At 32.3% G+C, this 23,987-nt stretch overlaps 1 protein-coding gene across 6 annotated transcripts in view; it reads left to right on the top strand.

The window, feature by feature from the left end:
* The window catches only part of LOC119638846 (fasciclin-1), a 36,377-nt gene that overhangs the window by 11,265 nt on the left and 1,125 nt on the right, over positions 1 to 23,987 (top strand). For 2 of the 6 annotated variants that reach the window (XM_038035920.1, XM_038035919.1), the window contains exons 2-17: positions 5,333 to 5,462; positions 7,983 to 8,152; positions 8,223 to 8,356; positions 8,419 to 8,515; positions 9,103 to 9,271; positions 9,345 to 9,505; positions 10,523 to 10,540; positions 14,098 to 14,106; positions 16,233 to 16,241; positions 17,768 to 17,919; positions 18,573 to 18,663; positions 18,738 to 18,958; positions 19,026 to 19,188; positions 19,252 to 19,402; positions 20,517 to 20,549; positions 20,667 to 20,792. In XM_038035920.1, coding sequence (XP_037891848.1) covers positions 5,333 to 5,462; positions 7,983 to 8,152; positions 8,223 to 8,356; positions 8,419 to 8,515; positions 9,103 to 9,271; positions 9,345 to 9,505; positions 10,523 to 10,540; positions 14,098 to 14,106; positions 16,233 to 16,241; positions 17,768 to 17,919; positions 18,573 to 18,663; positions 18,738 to 18,958; positions 19,026 to 19,188; positions 19,252 to 19,402; positions 20,517 to 20,549; positions 20,667 to 20,792 — 1,834 coding nt within the window. Of the gene's footprint in view, positions 1 to 5,332; positions 5,463 to 7,982; positions 8,153 to 8,222; positions 8,357 to 8,418; positions 8,516 to 9,102; positions 9,272 to 9,344; positions 9,506 to 10,522; positions 10,541 to 14,097; positions 14,107 to 16,232; positions 16,242 to 17,767; positions 17,920 to 18,572; positions 18,664 to 18,737; positions 18,959 to 19,025; positions 19,189 to 19,251; positions 19,403 to 20,516; positions 20,550 to 20,666; positions 21,089 to 23,987 lie in introns of those variants that run through there. The other 4 variants (XM_038035915.1, XM_038035918.1, XM_038035916.1 and 1 more) reach the window with 4 other exon arrangements.

Below are 23,987 nucleotides of genomic sequence, written 5' to 3' on the forward strand. Positions count from 1 at the left end.
TTTTGTATTGCTTTGCATCATTATATGAGAAGAAATTCATAGTTTTAATCCATCACAACATGGTGAGCAATAATCCTTTGGCATACCAGGTGAATATGGCAAATAATTATGAGATAAGACTAATGTGTTCGCATTCCCTTCACGTATAAATAATATTCGTTCAAAAGATAAGTAAGTCTTTTTATGGTACTATACGTCTGAGCAGACGAGCAGCAAAAACCTGCGACCACTAACTTATGGTTCGCTGGTTCAAATATCAAGTGCGGTAGAGTTTTCTCTGGTCATACCTACAGTGAATGCTTAGTCAATAAAAGTATACCACTAATCGATTGGGCGCACACCCCCTAGGCTGCCGCTGCCACCACCTCGCTATTTTTTTCTCTCTTCGTTCTGATAATCACCGTGCAAATCCACTGAGTGATTGGTTATGTTTAGAAAAAAAGAAAAAATACCTATGGTCTAATTTTTAGTATGTTATGACAACAATTTCTAGAAAAATTGTGAATTGTGTGATAGGTTTCCTGTGGTGATTTTGAAAAGCATAGATTTATTTTTCGCACTCTTTCCCACACAAGGGTTCCATGAAAGGGAAGCCCTTATAAATCAACTTGGTCTAGTTTCATAAAGAATAACAAGTTCGTTGCCAAAACCTTAAGGTCAGGAAATTTAGACCAGATCGATACGAGTTTTTGTTGCATTACAAAATAAGATTCGTATGAAAATTAAGATCGCATTTGTCAACAGACTTGACATTTTTTCATAAATATAAGTGAAAAATATCGTTAGGCAAAGTTGAGTAGGGTCGTTTAACAGTTGCCTCTGTCCGGACAAGACAACTTTTATTTGTTCTTGTATTATTTTCCATATGCCATGAGTCATAAAACGTTTTGAAGAAATAAAGCATATAAAAAAAGTTGAGTCCTAAATGTGTGTATATTTGTCGTGTCATATACTGTTTATTATTATTATTCTTATTCTTCTTCTTCTTCTAGCGCACGAATGAAAACCATTTCCACAACATTAAAGTTATCGTATGCATTAGACGGAGCAAAGACATTACTTTGTAGATCATGACATCATTTAAAATGTATTAAAGGAAAAGAAAGAACAAACCAACCTTGAGGTGCACGTTGCACTTACATTACTTCATTTCTTGTTCAAAAAATAGCTTCTTTTTTTTTTCCTAAATATCATAAACTATTTCAATGGACAGACAGACAGATAACTGTCGAGATCAATGACTAAATCCAATCTACTCTATATCCATTTTACCCGAGTTACTCTAACCTGTTTATAAATCTAAATTATTCCCTGTGGCGATGATTATACAACAAGAGTATCTATCACTCATATTACAAAAGTGTGTGCAAATATCCACCTAAACGGAAATAACTGGAAGGTTTTTAATGGCATTTGTGCATAATACCATGAACGAGTGTAATCGTTTAATTAGAAAGAGTTGAGGGTAAGGTGCACTCTATGGCTAATTGTCACAGTGCGGTACGCATTCGAAACATATTGTCCTCTTTAAGGAAACAAATGATGGATTTGTTGTGACAACACTAATACAATAGCAACGGATTTTATTGTATTCATTAACGTGACAGCAACAAGACTGTCGCCAAATACACAAAAAAAGGAAAAAAAAAAGAAAAAAAAAAACAAAGCAAGAAACATAACCTAACTAACGTAAGCATGAACGAAGGGTTATATTAGTCTTTATGCATGTTCATGTATAAGTAGTTAACTGTAGGTTTTTTGTTTTATAATGGGGTGTAAACTATGTACTAAACAATATATGCATTATGGACTTTTCGTGTTATTTAGAACAAATGCAAAACAAACACTAAAAATGTAAATCAATAGAACTAACGGTGGTTGGTGGTGAGATTATTTTTTATATACATTTTTTCTTATTCATGCATACAAATACTTTTTTCACTTGTATCTCTCGTACCTCTACGATATGTTGGGTTTTATCAATTATGTACTTGGAATGTGCAGACATATTTACCGACAATCTCCTTATCTGCTTGAAAAGTGGTCATGTTGGCCTTTCTTTATATGTCTGCCTGGTGATATTTCGATTACAATCAGAAATTCAAGGTTTTTTTTTTTTTTAGAAGAACTATAACTTAATCGTAAGTTCTTGTCTCAACACATTTGATCATTTATATCCCATATAGGCAAACCCATGGGATTTCTTTTAGGTTACAATACAAGTGAAATTTTATTAAAAGAAAATTTATAAAAATTATTCTACAAAGTCGCTGAATTACCTGAATCAATGCAATAATTGGCCGTACACGGTCTTGCTGTTACTTACCTGAAAAATAAAAAAAAATATATATAAGAAAATGGACTTTTGCTATCATACTTTAATGCTACATAGTCGCCTGGTTTTTGTTTATTAATACAAAACAAGGCTTAAAATATCGGTTCCTATTAAACACTTTGACATCATTCCCTAGGCAACGGCATAATAAAAATTATTATATAAATTGTAAGTATGTAGGACACAGTTACGACATATGTTGTCATACTAACAATTATATGAGCGCATAATATATTCCATAGGCTTACCGGTGATTTTCTCGTCTGGAACTGAGGGATGAATGCATGTAGGAAATTGAAAATCACTATTTCGGACACGTTCGCCATGCACACTACCTTTTCTGTAACTGTTCAGGCGAAGTTAATTTTCTTTTAATTCAATTTATTATGGGAGTATTACAAAACGCCCAGGAAGATCAAGATGTATATAAGCAATAAGTTCTTCAATAGGTGTATGTGATGCTTAGGAACTATCGTTAGAGCAGATAATTTTCAGAAAAAAAAAAAAAAGCTAAAAGCGAGAAATCTCATTACCGGCCTTTTACATGTCAGCATTAAAAGACAAGAAATCTTGCCAGCGCGGTATGCGATACTTGGGGTTTTATTTGTAAAATATCTGACGACATTCACAAATGTTTTATATAAGATAAGTGTTTAAATAAAATAAATAAGTGATGATAATTTGTGTAGGCAAGATTACTTGTACATATTTCGCACAAGAGAACAAAAACAAGCAAAAAGATGTTTAAAAATTCGTCTCAAACTCAGTTCTTGCTTGTTCTTCTTTATTATTAAATTATGTTTCTAAAGTTTTGCATGACAAGTTGCATTTTTGTTTTTTTTGTTTTTTTTTTTTTGCACAAACTCATGTCTCTTACCAACGGTACATAAGAAGTCATGATGTAATCTTGGTTCAACAAACTTTCCGCATGTAAGGGTGGTTGTCTATTTCCATGACATCTTTATAAAAAAAAAAAAAAAAAGAAGGAAATTAGAATAACAAGAGAAAAAAAAAGGCGATGAAAATAATAACATTTTACTCGGTTTTGCCGAGCTTTATTTCTATTTCTATTTTTTTTTTTTTTTTTTTGGTTTTTTTGGTTTTTTTTAGCAATAAGTGCATCGCTGTTGGTTGGAATAATTTGAAGAGTTAATTACTGCAAGAGTAGCACCACTAAATGAAAAATGGTTAATCGTCGAGAGAAAATCTATTCAAAAACTGTTTATCATCTAATATGGTATATGTGCAATTTATGTCTCCCTTCCCCTGAGTCGAAATGGTGACATATAATCTACAATCTATCTGTAATTATAACTGAAGATAAGCGCTGTGTCCTAATTGCAGCACTTACAAAGCGCAAAGAATTTATGAAGCATACGCTTCAGTATATGATAAATGATTCATTATAGCCACATCTCTTCATCTCTCTGCTTAATTGTTTATCCAGTGATGCAGGATATATTAAGTTGACGCATATCTTTGGGACATCCCGCATGTCTTAAGGTAGATGTAACTAACTTTTCTTATATCAATCGTTTCAAAATCATTTTCTGAATTGATTTTAGCTTATTTGTCCGTCCATCTAAACTAAAAGTCAAACTCTTTATGATCTTGGTCCAAGATCGAATTTTCGTTGAAACGAATTTTCTTCACAATTACTCCTCGTATAATACCGTACTGTCGTCATGTGAAAAAAATTACAATTTTTGAAACTCGAACTACTGACAGAGTCTATAGAAGTGTTACAAACCGAACGACAAATCCCTTTGTTGTGGATTTATGTTCATTCTTCGCGTCACACACTTCACTATTGAAGCGTGTGAATGCAGAAGTATTCCCCCCTAAGCGAAAAGTTCCAAGCTAAAGTTGAAAAAAAAAAAATAAGTGACAAGGACGGAGACGATCATTTTCATTACTTATCCCACTCTGCAATAATATATTCGACTTTTTTAATCGCGCTTGCTTCCTTTAATGTCGTCGTTGCTGCGTTTAGAAATCGATATAATGCAGAAAAGTGCGAAGCGACGTAAGAAAATCGACGAAGTAACTACTAACATGTCAAAATGGCGTAATTAGACAAGGCCGACCGTCAACCATTTTACTTAACGCATCACTTTACCTACTCTTGCCATAAAGTTCTGAAAATTATAACTTGTTGCCTCGTAATGATTCGCTTTTCATAAGAACCCGAAAAATAGAGCCATGCAGATCCAACTTACCACAATGAATTAATTTTGTACTTATTTAGAATCAGGTCCCACCATAAAATTATATAGGAAGAGGACGAACCGGGGAGTTTTCGTGTCCGACTGTCCAAGTACTATTTGTTTTGCTCTTTAGCGAACTACCCTAACAATGCGGACTCTAAAACCGTTCTATGGAACTCATTTCGCTTTCATCTTGCGTCGAAAAATCTCAGAAGTCTAATGTGATATATGAAAAATGGCAAATATTTACGATATGAAAATGGCGTATATTTCGCTTATGATGTTCACTTAAAATATGTGAAAACTACGTTTTCATATTTCGTGAAAAATCGTAACGAAATTTTTCTTTTATTTAATAATTTCAAGGCTAGACATGAATTTTTTTATTATAAATATATACATACATACATGCATAATGAAAACTTGTTACAGCTTTTGAGGTCATTAACAGTACATTATGCTAACTTGATTGTGTGACGCTGATTGCTCGCTCTTATAATCAAGCAATCTTGTGAACTTGAAATTTCTCTAGTATCGCATCATAGTGGAAGGCATTATTGTTATATGCATAATAATCGCATTGGAAATGTAAATCGCAGACTTACAAAAAACATGTTGTTCGATTCCCATAGGCGTGAAATATGTGGAGTTTGATGTGAAAAATTTAAGCTTTCTCGCTTCCATTACATATGAATAATGAGAGTCAAAAAAAACAATATATATATATATATATATATTAATTTTAATATTTAATTTAATAATACATTTTTTGATTTATTTTCTTATATAGTTTCATGAACTAATCAGAACGGATCCAGTTGCTAATTCAACTTTACAGTTGAGATCTTGTACATTGTTTGTGCCCACGAATGCGGCTGTACGCAAATATAACGGAACCATATTGGTGTCCTATCATATGGGTATGTATATTGAAAGAGACTTAAAAAATTCAATAACACGATTTTCGTGTCTTGTATTATTTTTGGTAAAAATCCATGTTCCAACTACAGCGAGTTAATGCGGGCCCACTTTTCGTCATTATTATAAATAGTTGTCAATTTAGAATTATTTTCTGAATCGATTTAAGATTATCTATCCATCTGTCCATCTGTCTGTCTGATGTCTGCTCATACATTTCTTTGTCCAACCTGAGCGATGCAAATTTCAAAATGCTTTAATCATATTTATACATAGACATGTTTTGTTACGATCGTTCTCCACATGACGCCCTGTTTTGATAATCTCATTATATACATTTCCATTCTTAATATGTCAATGCAAAAATCGGTGAAAAAAAGCTATTGAAATAGATTTCTAGACTAGAAAGAAAGCATTGAGCACAATCAACACAGGCTACCATCTCTATCATCGAAAAGGAAATTGGGTCTCGAGCGTAGTAGGTTTATTAAAGTAATATATTGCATTTATATTGCACTCTGTTGCCGATTTCACGAAATGCATAGGACGAGTTGTTTCAAATGCAACTCTTCTCATAAAAGATAAGTTCACGCAGTCACAAAGAATGTGCTTTAGTATCCGCTTAAAGATCTATTGATGTGTTGCCGTCGTACAGCCAAGATGAATTCTCGTAAATGTTTTGACCTTGATTTTGTTTTTCTCTATATTTATTGGATATAAAGAAGGAACTAATTGAGCGTTAACAGAGGAGTAGTGCTGATGACAGTATTGTAGATTTCCTTTCATTCTCTATAACGTTTCTTCTAATATATCTTTGATGGTCCAGCTTTTCCATGACCATCATCCATAATTAGAGATGCAGAAGCAGCATACTTTGTCGTTCGATCATCTTGTTCCTCTTGTTTCAATAAACTGATATGACTTGGTAATTTTATCGCCGCAAGTTGTAATGATATTCTTTAATTTGTTAATGGTGCTCCACCTCGAGATCCAAGGATTCCAAATAGCTTTTAACACAAGACAAGCTATCAGTAACGATGACAATTTGAGATTGTCTTTATGAGAAAGGTTTATAGCGTGAAGGATAGCTCGCACTGCGGTTGTGAAAGCTGAAGCATTTTTGGGAAATATGTGATTAAGAGGATCCTGCCCTGAAACATCTGCCAGGTCACAATCCGTATATAAAAGATGCCAACCATCACTCTCCAGCGTTTTAAGTTTTTTCACCAATTAGATTCCTGAAGACGTAATTGGAGTATCTTCTCTCTTGTGCGTAGACAGTGAAATGTCACAAGAATAGCCCTTCAAAACCCATGATGGTTTAAAGCTAAAATCGCGGAAATATTTTTAAGGGAATGTTTAACTCCTTTGCGACGTACAGACAATAGTTGATTGCGGATCGCGACTTTTCGCGAATTTTCCTGGTAATAATAGCACCGAGAATAGATTTTGATGTTTGAGTTAAGAAACTTTGGGGTGATTTTAGCTTTTAATTCATAAAGTCTATTTTTTAAATCCGGGTGACCAGTTTCAGTCATGATATAGCAACTTGCTCTAAGAGCTTGATGATAGTCCGGTTTAAGGATGCTGACATTAGATTGCCGCAGCTACTGCCATAAACCATAGTTGAACTTAACTGCTTAAAATAGGCATTCTGCTATGATGAGCAATAATGGTGATGTTCGAAGGGCTTTTCCAAGCCACGTATTGTATGAAATTAATCCTTGTTAAAATGCAAATTTTTTAACCGAAGACAGTGTGATTTCCAATGATATTTGTTGAAGAACGTGGAGAAGAGTACTTTTTTCGTAAGATTTGGGAACTGATGATAAATTTTCCTTTTTATTAAGTTTCCTTGTTAACACAGCGCGGAACCGGCAGAGCAAAAATATCGCGCTCGTGAAGATAGTGCGAATTAGTATTTGAGGAGGTCTGAAAAATCTATTTTTGCGAAAATTAAGAACACGTGCTGCAGCCCTTCTGAAACAATCCAAATTGAGCGAATGAGAAAAACTTAATTGGGCTGGAACCATTTTTAAGTCCCTCCTGTCGGAAATTCTTACACAAAATAAACCTTGACGTTGTTTATGGCAACAGGATCTAATTTGCAGCATTTCAGAATGGAAATTACATTTTTTTTGTTGTTTTTTTACAGTTGATGTACGCCCAATGGATATGTATGTTGCCTTTGTTGACTTGATTGAACACTCACTATAGCTATGACGAATGTATTTTGTAAAAGATTATCCAGAAAAGTCGGCTTTTATATAACGAAAAAGTGGCACACACACTAGTCTGCAGCCACCATTAGCTCCCTATTCTTTTCAAACTCGCTTCCTTCTCTCCGTCGCGGCATTGCGCGAATAGGCATCTCCTGAGTGATTGGTCACATCAAAGAAAATGTGTGAAATAAACTAGTGTAACGTATATAACGTGCGGCCTTGCCAGATTACAATTTATTTAATTTAATTTATTTCATTTATGAAAAGAGTTTTTTGAATATTTTTTCTTTTCATTCATAGCTACGGTACCCATGACGGTCAGGCAATTAACGAAAACCATTCCATCAGATTTCGAAGGCAATCCTTTATTGTATATTACCAGAAATCGTAAGGGTGAAGTTTATGTTAATAATGCCTGGATTAATCAAACTGAATCTACGGAGATTGTTACGCAAGAAAATAAACGACAGGTCAAAGAGAGCAAAATGAAAAAGAAAAACATCAAATTACTAAATTAAAATTTCACATCTACCATCGCAGGTGATGCATGTTATCAATGATGTTTTGGTTCCGTTAACCTTACTGCCAACAGCCCGTACGCAGGTAACAAATCCAAATGCATGGGAATTTTTGCAACAATCGGATCTATTCGATGTTCAAGAAAATCGTTTAAGGTTAATTATTTTTCATTGTTTCACTTTCTTGTTGTTACGATTAAGTTTTAATTCATTTTCAGAACTTATCGCTCGCAAGTAACTTTAATGCGGAAAGAGAGTTTGTATCAATCGCCTGGTGGCCACACATTTTTTATACCAGTCGATGAGGGTTTTAAGGTAAAATTTAAAGCAAAAAAAAACTTACAAACAGAAAACCCATGTCATTTTAATGCGGTTTTTCATATTTGAAATTGTACGAGAAATACACAATGTATGCGAAACAAGACTATGTAAGGACAGACAGGCATGGGTGGATTGCTTCAGAATGTAGTCTTCACGTATTGTACAACTTAAGTGGTACAGAATATAAAAGTTTTTCTGATCGACCCACTAAATAGGACATTGATAAAGGTTTTCCGTATTCTTCCGAGGTTGTCGTCAACACTGAAATGTTTTAGACATTCTTGTAAATGCCTATGAGGACCAATTTCAAATCTTAATTGACTGATTGCAGGAAAAATGCCCAACATTTCAACCAAAAAATTTACGGACGGACGGACGGACGGACATAGTTAAATCGATTTAAAATCTTGTAGTGATTAGGAATCGTTGTACTTACGGAAATCTACTTTATTCCGATTATTAGAAGGTTACCACCTTTGCTTTACAAGTACATGTAACTAAAAAGCTTGATGCGTGCTTCTCAAATGTCATTTCAAATTGAGGACAGTCTGAGTTTTCATTCGAGATATTCTTTATTTAAGCAAACAACACGCAGCAGCTTGGTGGACAGAAAAGTGATCGACGGCCATGTAATATTGAATAGCGTTCTGTTTTCGGCCGCTCAGTCTACTGAAGATACTCATACCACTGCCGCTTTTGAGGATAACATTAAGGTTACTGTCAATTTTTATTACGATAATGACAAGAAACGTAAGTTAGAATTTAGTTTATTCCCCTTTTTATAATCTACCCTTAGATATTTTTGTTTTTTCCCCCTATAAAGTATATGTGAAGTCAAATACATTGGTTGGTGATTCTAAGCATTCGACTGGCGTAGTATTGGCTCAAGTACTTAAAGCCAATATACCTGTAAGTAATGGTGTCGTACATCTCATACATCGACCATTGATGATCGTCGATACAACGGTTAAACAATTTTTAGAGGTAAGTTGAAGTATTTCATAATGAAATTATAATAAAGCTAATAGCAATATAAACACATACATACATAAGTAAATACATACCAACCAAGCAACCAACCAACCAACCAACCAACCAAACAAACAAAACACATTAAGCTTTTAGGTGCTCAGCCTGCAGAATAATTAATTAAAATTTTACAGACATTTTAAAGTAATATTAATTAAAATTAGTAGACGATAGATAGATAGACGAAAAGAAAATGCAATTGAATTTAAGTAATTTTTTTTCAGGATTATATAATGCCAGGCATATCTATCTCAACTGACTTAGGTTAAAAAGGATACATTAAAAAAACAAATCTATTGTACGTATACATATGCAGTCGAAATATTAGGCGAAAACTGAGGTTTGCGTTTAATACTAAGCCGATTATATGACAACATATTTAGCATTTAGATTTTTGTGTTATGTGTTAAGGGTTTACCACTGCCACCGCCAACCACTACTACCACTACCACTACCACTACCACCACCACCACCACCACCACCACCACCACCACTGCCACTGCCACTACCAGTCACACACGAAAGACTTTGGTTTTATTTGAGTCTTATATGTTATTTTCTATTTCGTGGAGAAATGAAAATAATTTTAAAATGAAATGTTTTTACACATTTTAACATAACTAACTAATGAATGTTATTTATATCTGCGCTTAAGAGTCTTAAAAAACCAAAGTTAATACACAAAATATACGGTCAACGTTGACTGTTCTTTAACCTAACACTAACTAGAGAGACAACCTAGCCTTTCAATTCAAAATCCCAATGACTGATTTTACCTTGAACTTTTTTTATATGATCGAAATGGAATGTAAATATATAAAAAGAAACACAAAAAAAAAAATAAATAAATAAATAACAAAAAAATAAAATATATATAATAATCATAATAAGCAAATTCGTCGTCGGTTCTTGGTAAAATCAAAAGCAAAATTTTATTTTAAAATAATTTTTAAAATATAAATTTTATTTTAAAAAAATTTTGGGTGTAATGTAAGTATAAAAAATAAATAAATAAGAAAAATTTGTAAAAATTAAAGAAAAACAAAAATTATTAGAATCATTAAAATTAAAACCATGAAAAAAAAGGAAACAATTTAAACAATGTTCTTACCAAGTTTGAATGTTTGGTAAAAAAAGTTTTCGAAAAAATTTTAAAGCAAAGTTTTAAATTGTTTTCAATAGCAAAGCAAAAATTAAAAAAAAAAAAAAAATATCAGGTTCATAATTCCTTATATCTCTCTGCATATACTTCCCTTACACTTTAAAAAGAATTCGACTTTACGCGAATTTTTGATACTCACCACCTACGGAGAGAACGTTTATCTGAAAGCATAGTAAATATTTTTACAGTCGGACAAGGCCGGCTATTAAATACCCTACACCACCTTGCAAAATATAGCACTTATCTTCACTTATTTTCGTCCTCATAGTGTACGAAAAACGGCATCTTGTTACCATAAAAAAAGTTTACTTTTCAAGATAACGTTTATACGGGAAGTTCTTGGGCTTGGGTGGATCGATTTAACCCAAATTATGTAAAGAGTATTTTTTAATCAAAACACGTCTTATGTTTTATCTAATTTCAAATTTCCGATTTCCGAATTCCAAACATTAGATTTCGCTGCAAAAGCCTAGCCTTATATAGGGAATAGTGTGAAATGTGCCCAAAATTTTGCACAGGAAATTAATATAGCAAATCACTATACTAGGAATTTATTTGGAAGGGATTTTACAAAAAAAAAAACACTCTAGTCGTATCTAAATTTTTGGCTTTCATTTCTTAAGGCAAAGAAAAACTTCGTCCTTAGACTAAAACCTGTTAGCTTATGAAATCCTATTAAAATATTTTGAAAATAGTGGTCTATGGATACGCATCAGAAATATAAATAAGCAACCAATCTTAAATCGTTTCAGATAGTTATTCTGAAATGATTGCTATAACAAGAAGTGGACCTATCTCAAGTCGTTCCGTTTAATTTAACCTCGTACTACAAGGGATTTAAGGTATGAAAGCGAAGCATTCATGTCGAAAATCGAGGTTTTGTTTTATCGATTAGATATTCTTGTCAGACCGATCCTTAATAGACGACGGTAATGACATAAACATTTGTGTGTAAATTTAACATTTAAGGCATTTGTCAAAAAAGTTAACTAAACAAAGTTTTTTTAGGGTTGATCTATATTTCGTCAAATATTATAAATTACTCGTGAAGAGATAAATTCGTTATTAAAATTTGTTATTAACCATTTTCAAAGGATGTCGAAACAATTTTGGACTTAACTAACAAAGACGCTTTTCAACTACCTTAACAGAGTTCTGTTGTGTAGTTAACCTTAGCTATACCAGCACACAATTGGATTTGAAGCCCTTTCTATCCAAATTTGGGATCGGTAGATACCTCATGAATCCGTATCAAAATACCTTTTAAACAAACTAAACAAAGTCAAAATCGGTTTTCCAAAATCGTTCTCATCATGTTTTTGAAATTTGGTACTTTAGCGTAAATCAACTATGGGAAAATGGTTTAATTCGAGTGTCTGATGCAGCCAAACCAAAAAACTGCACTCTATAGAATCTGTACATCCATCCTACAAAAGATCCATACTGTTGTTGGAAAGTCCGTATTCTGAGACATTGTAATTATTCACTTACGAGTTGTATGAGTGGTTATCGTCCGATGATTAAAAATAACTTTTCGAGTCCAGGATTAGTTTCTAAAATCTTCTCCGCCGGGAACAAGAATTGTTAAACGAGATTGTACCCATTATGGCGAATGCAGTGAACGTCGAGAACATATTAACGAAATCGTAGCAATAATTCTATATAATTGAAAAGTGAAGTTGTAAGAGATAACTGACATTCTAATCATATTAGAAAATGTTGGACTAGGTTAGTGCTAGGTTTTTTATAGAAATGTGGGCTTGAGAAGGCTTTCGGATTTTTATTCACAAGGAAGTAAGTAACACAACTTTTTCAACGGAAAATTATTTCGAAACTTTTGATTGGCGCTGTTGAGACTTATAACTCAACAGGCAAATACTGGTCACAATTGACTCAGTAGACATCAGTACGCATCCGCCAACTAGAGCAATATAAAAGAACATGCAATCAAACTTCTCAACCACTTACGTCTCTTCGTTTACAGTATTCTTTGCATTTTTGCTTTCCCAGAATAGGAACAAGAAATGCCCCACAAGAAGTTTTAATTAATATGCGATGCTTTGTCATATTAAGGAAATTTTTGCATAGATATAAATGATAGCATTTTTACTTATTTATTACGAAATTACTCATAGATCTGCTAAATTACGGATTGCAGCATTTATTTATTCCAATTTTTAAATTATAAGATTAGCATAAGATGGTTACGAAAAGATTTCCTGATTCACAATTCAATTGATTAAAAACAAATATAGATAAATATAGAGACGCATTGTATTGTCCTTGTAGCTTCGAGGATTATCGAAGTATTGTTGCAATATTTATTGCACAGCCACATAAATGTGTATATAAAATAATAAATCAATAATAAAATACAATATATAAATAAAATAAAGTCATGAAAAATATTAAAATAAAAAAATAAAAGCAAAGAATACCGTATAGCACACAATAGTTATTCATATAAGGCTTTATCCGGGAAATGGTCGAAGAAGTGATCCGAAACGAAAGATTTTCGTGCCTGAGCCAAAACAAGTCAGTTTAACAAACGCTTGAAACGATTGAACGCTAGAAAACAAGACGTACAGACGGACCGACGGACAGTCAGACAGACAGACAAGCTTAGATCAGATTCAGAAAATGATTCTTAATCGATCGGTATAATAAAAGTCCTTTTGGGTGGTGCACACATTCGCACAAACTTACTACACCCCCACACCATAATTGGTGTAAGGTACAGAATATAGGACATAACAATAATGGTAATATAATACATATAAAGTATATAATATATAATTTGGAATAATAATATAAACCAGACGACTTGTATAACATAATAACAAGATTTAATTAAATGACTTATTCATTTTCACCATTAATCTATGCATTCTAGACGATATAAGAAATTTAGTATATTATTGTCGTGGTTGTGGGTATATACAAAAAAAAAAAAAAAAAAAAAGATTACAATTCCCAAAAGAATGGATTAAAAAAACGTTTGAGTTCGATTTTAGTTTTCACATTTTATTAAGATTTCGATATTCGGTCCGCATTGTCTTCTTCAAGATATTTTAGTTAAGCATTTTGCTCCCGCATCCGCTATCGTAACAAGGATCTCTGTTCATCCAATCAATCAACCTATTATAAATTCCCATACATTTGATTTGTTATCCCATCATTAAATTTACCGAGACCATCCATCCGTACACATTTGCCATCAATTGTATTAGAATTCTTTTTTTTTTTTTTTTTTTTTTTTTTTTTTTTTTCTTTTAAATATTGAATTTGTGTTCTCTTGTTTTTTGTTCAATTTTTTTAAATGGTTTCGCCTACTGGAATAATATATATAATGTCATCCCTACAAACAATAAACGCGTTTATGTAGTCATTTCAGGTAATTAATTGTGTTATTTGTTAGTAAAACGAATCAGAAAACCATTCTGTTTTAATAATTTTTTTTTTTTTTTGTTGTTGTTGAAGACAAAGGCTCATATAGGCCATCATATATGACATGTCATGTTATGTCAGAGCAATTATTTACATTCCATCACATAATTTTAATAGTTTTTCATACACTCTTAGGTTGGACAAGTGTCTTACTGTGTGTTGCTTATGCAAACTGATAAGAATGCACCAATATTTATAGCACACAAGCTAAATAAGTCGTTACCACTATTTATGGTTATGCATCCCGTCTTACATGTTTCTCTCACCATATCAAACAGAGTCAGTCCCTAAGTCAAGTACACGGCATTCGCGGTAGCTTTTCTGACTTATGACAAACTATTTTGCGTTAGAGAGATCCTCTGTTTATAGACGTCATTCGATAATCGTGAGCCATTAAGAATCACCCTTTCATTTGGAGAGTAGCGCCAATTTGGTATCAACAAGCACATGATGCAAATTTAAGATTCTTCGTTAGAAGCCGCTTGCCCTTGTCTGAAAATATATTTTCCCATATGAAATTGCCCCAAATTCTAACTTGTTCTGACTCTCTGGGAAGTCAAGGGAAGATCGCGAAGGTAAACAAAGGCAAACTTTTGGTTTTCTATCTTAATTTTTCTGCGTTCATAGTCATGATGCCACTCAGCGTAGCGTAGGGTGATCAGCCACTGGGCGTGGTGAGAGCGAGACTTACCTAAATCCTCTCTCTTTCCTTGAGTGATACAAACATTTGCAATGCAACTCTACACCAGGCAAAACCTCTTCACGCAATTTGAGCTAACCACAGTCACCGCTACACTCACGCCACAGCCTCTTCTCCCTGTCAAGCCGAATCGGACAATAAGACTATTGTCTAAGCTATTTTAATACATTCGGCAGACGTGTGAAGCTGTACTATGGTACCTGGGAAAGCTGGCAGTCCACAGATAATTAAATTATAAAAAATCAAGACCTCTATTATGTCAATAGTTTGCAGATTGTTTATAAATGGAAACAAATGGAACAAATTCGTCTTGCCCTAAAGTCGAAGGCTTCAAGTTTATATAAGAATAAGTTGAACGTTTTTCTGACAATAATAAGAAAACTAACTGGTGGTAATTTTTGAAGTGCAGGAAGGCGGATTAAGTACATACAAAAACCTTTGTGGCCACAAACCTTAAAACAAAATTGCAAATATTAATTTTATTTTTTTCGTTCTACTTTCCTTATATCTCCTCACGAAACGGGATAACAGAAAAATCAAACCTTCTATGTATCTTTAGAAACTTTTGCGATTTCTTTTTGATAATTACAAGCTTGAGAAAATGTTCCGAATTTTATTAATCTCGATCGGTCGAAAGATCTGTTTTCACCTTAGTTGGGTAGTTTTGAAAGGGACTACGGTTCACGGTACGCTGGTAACTGTCTCTAACATTTTGCTCAAATTCATTGACGACGAGCGAACGAGTCAATTAACTTTATTTCGTAATTTTCTTCGTTGTCGTACTTAGTCGGTGCGTAAAATGGGAAGGGTAGTATTGGGCAAACCATGCTCATGTACAGAAGGAGAGAGACAAAGAGAGACGCAAAAACTGTAAATCACATTCGAAAAGATTAGGGAACTCTTTAAACGTGGCATCAACTCTACGAAAGTTTAGACGGTAGTAGTTAAAGGGGGAGTGACAGATGAAAAAACATTTCAACTATTTTTTTTTTTTTTTTTATTCTCTTTATTTGATTTTCTTTATCTCTTTACGACTGCCTTTTAAATTGTTTATGCATTTTTATCTCTTCATTAAATTTCAATCCAAGCAAATATGTTATGTATTTTAAAGCACATTATATCGTCTACATATGCAATAACATAAAATAAATATAAATATAAATGCTCCCATATACATACATAAATAAATAAATGTTATAACAAATTTCTCTACATTGCCACAAGATTGATGTAAAATATTTCTGCAATAATTATTTTTTTAATGTGGTCGCGAACTTACGATGCGATGATGTATTCATGTATGTGTTAACCAAACAACGAACAAACAAACTTTGCCTGATGTGTTGCTTGAATCGACGAAACGAAATATTTAGTCATTAGTTGTAAGTATAATTATTTAAAAATAAAACATCAATTAACGAAACTTCAATTTACGAAAATTCAATTCGATGTACATTTGAGGTTTGCTTAAAAACCATATATAACGATTATAAAGCGATTTTGTTTATAGAATACCAAAAATGAAGAGTTTTTGCCATGCAAAGGATTACCTTTGACGGGATATACATATCTTAATATGGTTAGTCGGTCACTCGGCAAATCTCTCCTATTCGCGTAACAAGCCGACTTCTCTCAAAGAGGAATGAGTAAAGAAGAAGAGATAGATAGGTAGCCGAGTGAGTGTGTGTCCAATCGGGAAATGTTATGGTTTTGCTAGCTACAACCGAAATAAGCTCTACTTTAGATGGTAGGGAAACCGAAATATGGATCAATGCGACCTCTTAGATCGTTAGTCCGAATCACTTTTCATCAAAGAACATTGAGTATTAATTCTTGCTATCATGCAACTGTTTACTTTGCATAAGAGTCTTTCTAAGGGAGATGGTCCGAAAAATAGATCTCTGCGATCCAAAACAGAGTGATACAATATTCATCACAGAACATTAGGAAGCATTTCTTGTAGCCATACAAAGGGTTACTTGATATGAGAAGCTTTACACGGGAAGTCGACCGAAAAATAAACTCCTGTGATCCAAAGGGTACTGTACGATAAACTTTTCATTATTTCGGACTAATTTTCTTCACAGAAAATTAAGTAATAGTTCTTGCTAACGTAAACAGGTACACTTTTGTAAGATTATTTACCGGAGAGATATCTGAACAAATAGCCCCATATCGACAAAATATTCTATATTCAGTTTGTATGGTAAACTGGTGCTTTTCACCGATTTCTACTGAGAGATATTAAAAATAAAAACAATCTTTTCATATAACGGCGAAATGTTTTTGCCGAATACCATTTTTCATTAGAATTCGTCTTCGGATCAAAACATTACCATACCATTTACCATATGTTCGTCAAAATACCTTCTTCGGAGAGTCCTTAGGGAATTCCAAATCAATTTATAAATAATTATGGGTCTATAAACTTCAAAGTCTTTAAACTTAATTTGGAAATTTGCTCAATAACGAAAACTCCGAGCAAAGATATGCCTGATAAACTGACCCAGCTAGTTTAGAATCTTCACGATTTTACGCGAGCTTTGATAAGAAATATATTGAGCTTTAAAATCCGGATTAGGTTTGCATTTTACAACGATTCAAAATTAAATCTCCACAAGGTTAAGAGATCAAAGAGCCCGGAAAAGAAGAAAACAAAAATACGACGAAGATAGTGTGAATCAAAGCATGCGTTGTACATTGACATACATAAAGCAGCGCAGTGAAAATGAAAATATTTCGTGTATTTTTTAAACAAACCTCGTGTAGATGAAATTTCAAAATTTTTATTGAATTCAAAATTTTCGTAAAAACGAGGCAAGTTACCTCTAAGAATCTTTCTGCATTTCAAGTCGAATTAACAAATTGCTTTCTTTTCTGTGTACGTTCTTCGCTTTGTTTACGATAGGACAATAAAAATGGAGCTTTGCGCAGATTCTACGAAGTTATTATGGAAATAGGTGGTGAAGTCTTGGATGACATAAACAGTTTAGGTGACGTAACTATTTTGGCGCCCAGCAATGAAGCTTGGAATGCTTCGAATATTGAAAACATAATAGGGTATGATGTGAAGATTTATATAAATCTATACAGCCAAGGGCACATAAATAGCCATTAGAAGGGATAAAAAGATAAATTAAAAGTTTTATTTAAAAAAAGAGATATAAAAAATTACACTTTTATTTTCAAGTACAGTTAGTATCCGTGATCCGTTAGGTCTATTTTAAAACATTTTAAAACAAGTTGTTTCTCCTGTGACGAATAAAGGCATCTGCAGTTTATGTGACTTTGTAGCCGTGTCCTTAATCCAATTTTACCCGTATTCCCGACCAACTTGCGCGCAAGAACATCGAATGTCACTGACAAGTTTGAAGCCGATAGCTTCATTCTTGCAATCAAGAGGCTATTTACAATAGACATCAGACAGACGGATAGACGGACATGTTTAATTTGTTGCTGTCACCCAATATGAAAATTTAGTTTTTTTGCTTTTTTCTATTTTTATTTTTATTTTTTTTTTTTAAGATAACGGTTATTCCACCACGACCGAATATAATTTTCTTATTTCTTATATTAATTGTCAAGAGGAAAGAAAAATGTATGTACTATTTAAGTGTTCATGGCTGTATATTGTATTTATATACAAATTTTTCTAAATTAGGTCAATTTATTTATACATTTACTTACACTTTATAAATTGCGTTTATAAATAGAAATCGGGAAAAAATGCGCGATATTGTTAATATGCATATAATCAAAGGACGAGTTGATGTCGAAAAAATTAAACAATCGAATGAAAATATGGTAAATTTCTTGAGTAGTGTACTTGTGTAAGCCGCTTGGCTTATATAAAATAAAAAATTTATTTTTACTCATAGATTGGTCAATTTCCCACCATACATAGCAGTACATTTCTGTACTTTAATGTGAATGGCGATGATACAAACGAAGTGGTTACCGTGGAGGGAGGTGGCGTCAATGCCACCATTATTGTACCCGATATTGCTCAAACGAATGGTTTTGTTCATATAATCGACAGAGTTTTGGGCGTACCGTATACCACGGTATTAGGAAAATTAGAAACGGATCCCATGTTAAGGTATTCTTCCTTTTCATTTTAAGTTTACATTAGAAATAAACTTTGCATAAATTATGAAATTCTACAGTGATACCTATCGTATGGGACAATTTTCATCGTTCAATGATCAACTAAATAATACCCAACGCCGTTTCACATACTTTGTGCCACGTGATCGCGCCTGGCAAAAAACTCAATATGATTATCCTTCAGTTTATAAAAAATTGTTCATGAAAGATTTCGCCTATCATGTAAGTTAAAAGATTAAAATATAAACAGAATAAATATAATTAATTTTAAAATTTTACTTTCAGTCACGTTGCATTATGGAACGACATCTATTAATTGCAGATGATATATACACTATGAAGACTTTAGCTGAAATGACCAAAAAGCAAAATGATTCAATCATTTTACCTACATTTAGAGATTCTTTGAAAATTAAAGTTGAAGAAGAAGTGGAAAGTAAGTATGAACGCATACAATAACTACATATTTTCACGAAGAATCAATCCTCTCTCATTCCTATCGTTCTTATGCATGGATTTCCTTATCGAAAAGTGAAATTTTAAGCCTTTAATAGGGAATAATTTCATTAGGTGCCTGCATGTATTTTGATCATTTTCGAAGCAAATTGATAAAATATATTTTAATGAAAATATTTCCCATCATATCTAGAAATTTTTCTCATCTTTCTGACAACGTAGCGATATGATGATGAATAGTTCTAGGATGGTGTAGGATATTTAATGATAGGCCGTGCCCTACTGTAAGGAATTTGTGGGCATATTTTCCATAAGTTAATTGATTTCTTTGGTATTAATAGAGGGATTTCTTTGTTTTTGGTTAACAAGTGAATTTTTTCATTCCATAGATAGACGAATGAATGAATGAAATTATTTTGTAGCTGCTCCCAACCCTTACGTCCACGAGAATAGCTTCGATGTTGTCATCTTTTTTAATATTTTTTTCCAATAAAATTATTTTTCTAGTCTGCTTAGTGACGTCACCCAATATTATTATTTTACTCCATTCCATTCCAAAGAAAAAGTCAAAAAAATCCCTTGTCTTATTCTCTTCTTAAGTGGAAAAATATAATTTGTTGCTATTTAATAAATTAATTCAAAATATTTATCTGTTGGCTTAACTAAGCGGTGGATGTCAAAGACACGCCTCAATTCGAATATAAATGTCTTTTACACTCATATTGTTTTTCTTTGTCATCTCTCTTGTTTAGTCCACGAAAGAAAACTTTTTCATATCGAAAATAACTTTTGTTGAAAGCTAACCTCCATAGATATATTTACGAAAACCTCCTCGGGAACATATTTCTTGCGCAAAATTTTTGGAATACAATGCACACATATTTGTGCTTGGGGTAGAGAAATTCTTACAACTTATTATTTAAAGCAGTGAACCCACAATGATGTCTCGTCTTTGTGAGATAATAGGCCTTAACTCATCCACGTTTTTCGACTCTAACATTACAAAATAATTTGAACTTTCATTTATACTAAACTCATTTCCTTCTCTATATAATTTAAAATTTGAAAAAAAAAAAAAAAAAAAAAAAACAAAGACTTGCATGATGATGATTCAACTTCATGGACTGGTGAGTGCATTCAAAAAAAAGCTTCTATTTTTCATTAGCTTAAATAAAATACAAGCTCATTATTGTTATTAAAATCAAAATTGTTTTTTTTTTTTTTTTTTTTTTTTTTAATTTTAGGTTATGTCATCCTTTGGAATTATAAACGGATTCGCGTTTTTCGTCCAGATGTGGAATGCACTAATGGCATCATACATGTGATTGATTATCCGATGCTGGAGAAAAAGGATATTGTCGTGAGCGGAGGTAGTTATCAGTTACATAGCAACTTCTGTATAGTGTTTGCAAATTTCATCATCTTAGCAATAGCGAAAAATCTTTTCTAAACTTAAACCAAAGCAAGCAAAAAAAAAAAAAATAAAATATTAAATGCAGAACCAATTGTGTATAATGACTAAACCAAACTAAAAAAAGAAAAAAAAAAAATGCATAACTAAAAACCAAACATAATGAAAAAAAAAAAAAAAAAAAGAAAAAACAAATCGTGAACCTAACAGCAACTTAAATTAAATTACATCTACTATAGCAGATAAAATAGAAATCACTTAATGAATGCAATTTCTTGCACGCATAGATGTTTCATTATGTACTCACATACATCATCAAATTCAGACGAGTTAAGATTTATCGCTTCATGGAAACAAACGAAAAAATATTTGAATTCATTTCTTAAGGAAAATGAAAAAAAAAAAAAAACATAAGCCTTACATAGCCCTCCTTAACATCGTATTCATAATACATTTACACATAATAATGCATATATATACACAGAACTATATATATGTATACATATATATACATATATATAAATATATATATATATATATATATATGTGCATATATACACAGAACTATATATATATATATATATGTGTACGTATATTTATTTTAATTTATAAGTTTTTGTTTATACGATAAAATTAATTGAAAAACCAAAAAAAATAAAAAAACAGTGGCAAAAATTTAAGTAATCTTTACATGACATTCAAAGCCTACAAATATAAATGCGGAAAAGAGAAAACAATTTTCTTTAAAAATCAAGATTGTAAAAAAAAAACACAAGAAAAAATCGAAACTAAAGACTACTTCTTGCTGAGTTCATTCTAGTAAGTGAGCAAAAAAACATTTCTTTTCGTTCCTTCTTTCTTCGGATGAATGGTAAATCTATTTGCTTTAATTCATTTTTGCCTTAAGTTGAAGCACTTGGGTAATTTTCATAATGTTTCATAATTTTCGTATATGTTGGTTGCATTAACTGTAGTGCGCTAATGAAAATGCCCTCAATCCATGTACATCTAGACGTTTATCAAATAGCTAAACGATACTTTTCCAAACCGTACGCTTTCTACGATCATTACCTGGCGAACAATTCTTAAAGAGTTTAACTTAACTACTGCGATTGCTGCGGTTAGTTAATACCGCTTGCACACTGTCGTTGTCAAGGCCAAGCCATTAAGCTACTGTTAGCATCGGAGAAGCTAAAGATTTTCATTAAGTAAAATGGGAAAAACGGAAATAATGCAAACAATGTTGAGGAATTAACTTAATGAATATTAGGAGCAAATCTTTTGTAAGATACATATACATATATTATTATTATTATTATTATTATTATTAATTTCGCCAGAGAAATAAATTCTAAGACTAAACTCTTAAAAGCACTAGCATCTAAGGCTATCGGCTTTTATTAAAAACTCTACCGCACTTGAGATTCGAACCCACGACCATTGACTTGCTAGCCGAGATTCCTCGCCTTCGGCTACTCAGGCGGATCATATACATATAATTTCTTTCGTAAGCTCGAAATGAAATTGAAAAAACCAAAAATAATTGATTATTGCTAGCACTTAGAAGCATCATCCGCTTTATGGTAGTTCGACCTATATGTAAGCCTTTATGTTCATTTAACTAATACAGCGATTAACACACAAACTTTCTAATTCATGTCACAAATTTTTATTTATTATATACACCACCTAAAAAGTACAAGAAATATATAAGATTTCATTCATCACTCCTGCTTTGTGACAACTCGTAATAAGGGCAAAGTATATCTCTGATCGGATTCAGACCCAATTTCCTATTCTTTTGAGCCAACCGCAAAGCTTTAGAAACTGAGAAAGAAAGCAGAAACTGAACCTGAGATATATATATATATATACATATATACATACACGTATATATACATCAAAATAGAATAGCAAAAGGGGATTGTGATCACCTCAAGGAAATCGTTGTAAACATCTAGAAAAATAAATGAACCAATTCAGCGAAAATTCATAAGCAATCAACCGCGGATAACATGTATACAACGTTATAGTGAAGCAAGGGCGACAATTATTTCTATTCCTACTTCTCTACTTTTGTCATAAAATACCATATTTGAAACTGTATTATCATATAAAATTGAACCTTCCATAGGAAGCCTACAAGAACGAACGATATCCGAAAAGCACGTTTATTAGCCAACTTTTAGCATAAAAAATGTATCTATCAGATCGCTACTCTTGATCAATTTTCATCGTAAAATGTTAAATCTTGACTTATGTACACTTTTCACATTCATTTAGTACGTCGTCGCCCTTTTTTACCCTACACGACTTATGGTCTAGGGCCATATTAAGATGGTGCAGTCGTATGTAACATTCAGACGGATTTGAGAGAGACCCACCTTTTATTATACCAATCGATTCACTTTCTGTCCGTCTATCTGTCCGTCCCTATTGTTTCTTTTTTTTTTGTCTAACCCATCAGTCAAACATTTTTTCTTTGCCTTGACTATTTATGTGAAATTTCAATAAGTAAATATATTAAATTAAATGTAGGCTTGAATTCATATGTTAAAAAATCAAAACAAAAAGAAAAAAAAAAGAAAAGAAAAGTGAATAAAGAAAATATAAAATAGTAATAAGATATAGCTAAATATTTGTAAACTGAATAAATCAATGAAAAAAAAAAACTGCCGATATTTTCTTAACAATTAAAAATTCAAAAACTTATCAATCATAAGCGCCTCATAATCATAAGTTTTCATATATCTTGCATATAGCATATGTGTGTGTGTGTGTGTGAGGGTGTTCATAACAAAAACCAAAAAAAAAAAACAAAAGTCCTAACATAATCACTGCTATGTGTTTTCTTTAATGTTTTAGTAGAATTAAAAAAGAAAAAGAAAAAAAAAAAAAAAAGTTAAATCCAAATCTGACCAATCTCACGCTTACATGAGTTATTTTACAAACACACATAACATTTTTTTAAAAAGATTTAAAAAAAAAAATACTCTTCTACCCATCACCTGAAGATTAAAAATGTATTAATTTTGTTGTTCGCGTTACATATCCAAAGAGAAGGAGTTTTACAATCAAATAATTTTTGATAAGCATATGATATACTAGATCCACTGTCTGTCATTCCATTCATTTATTTAATTAAGATAGACAG

The sequence above is a fragment of the Glossina fuscipes genome, unplaced genomic scaffold (assembly GCF_014805625.2).
Source record: "Glossina fuscipes isolate IAEA_lab_2018 unplaced genomic scaffold, Yale_Gfus_2 110, whole genome shotgun sequence".
In the NCBI taxonomy this organism is placed as follows: Eukaryota; Metazoa; Arthropoda; class Insecta; order Diptera; family Glossinidae; genus Glossina; species Glossina fuscipes.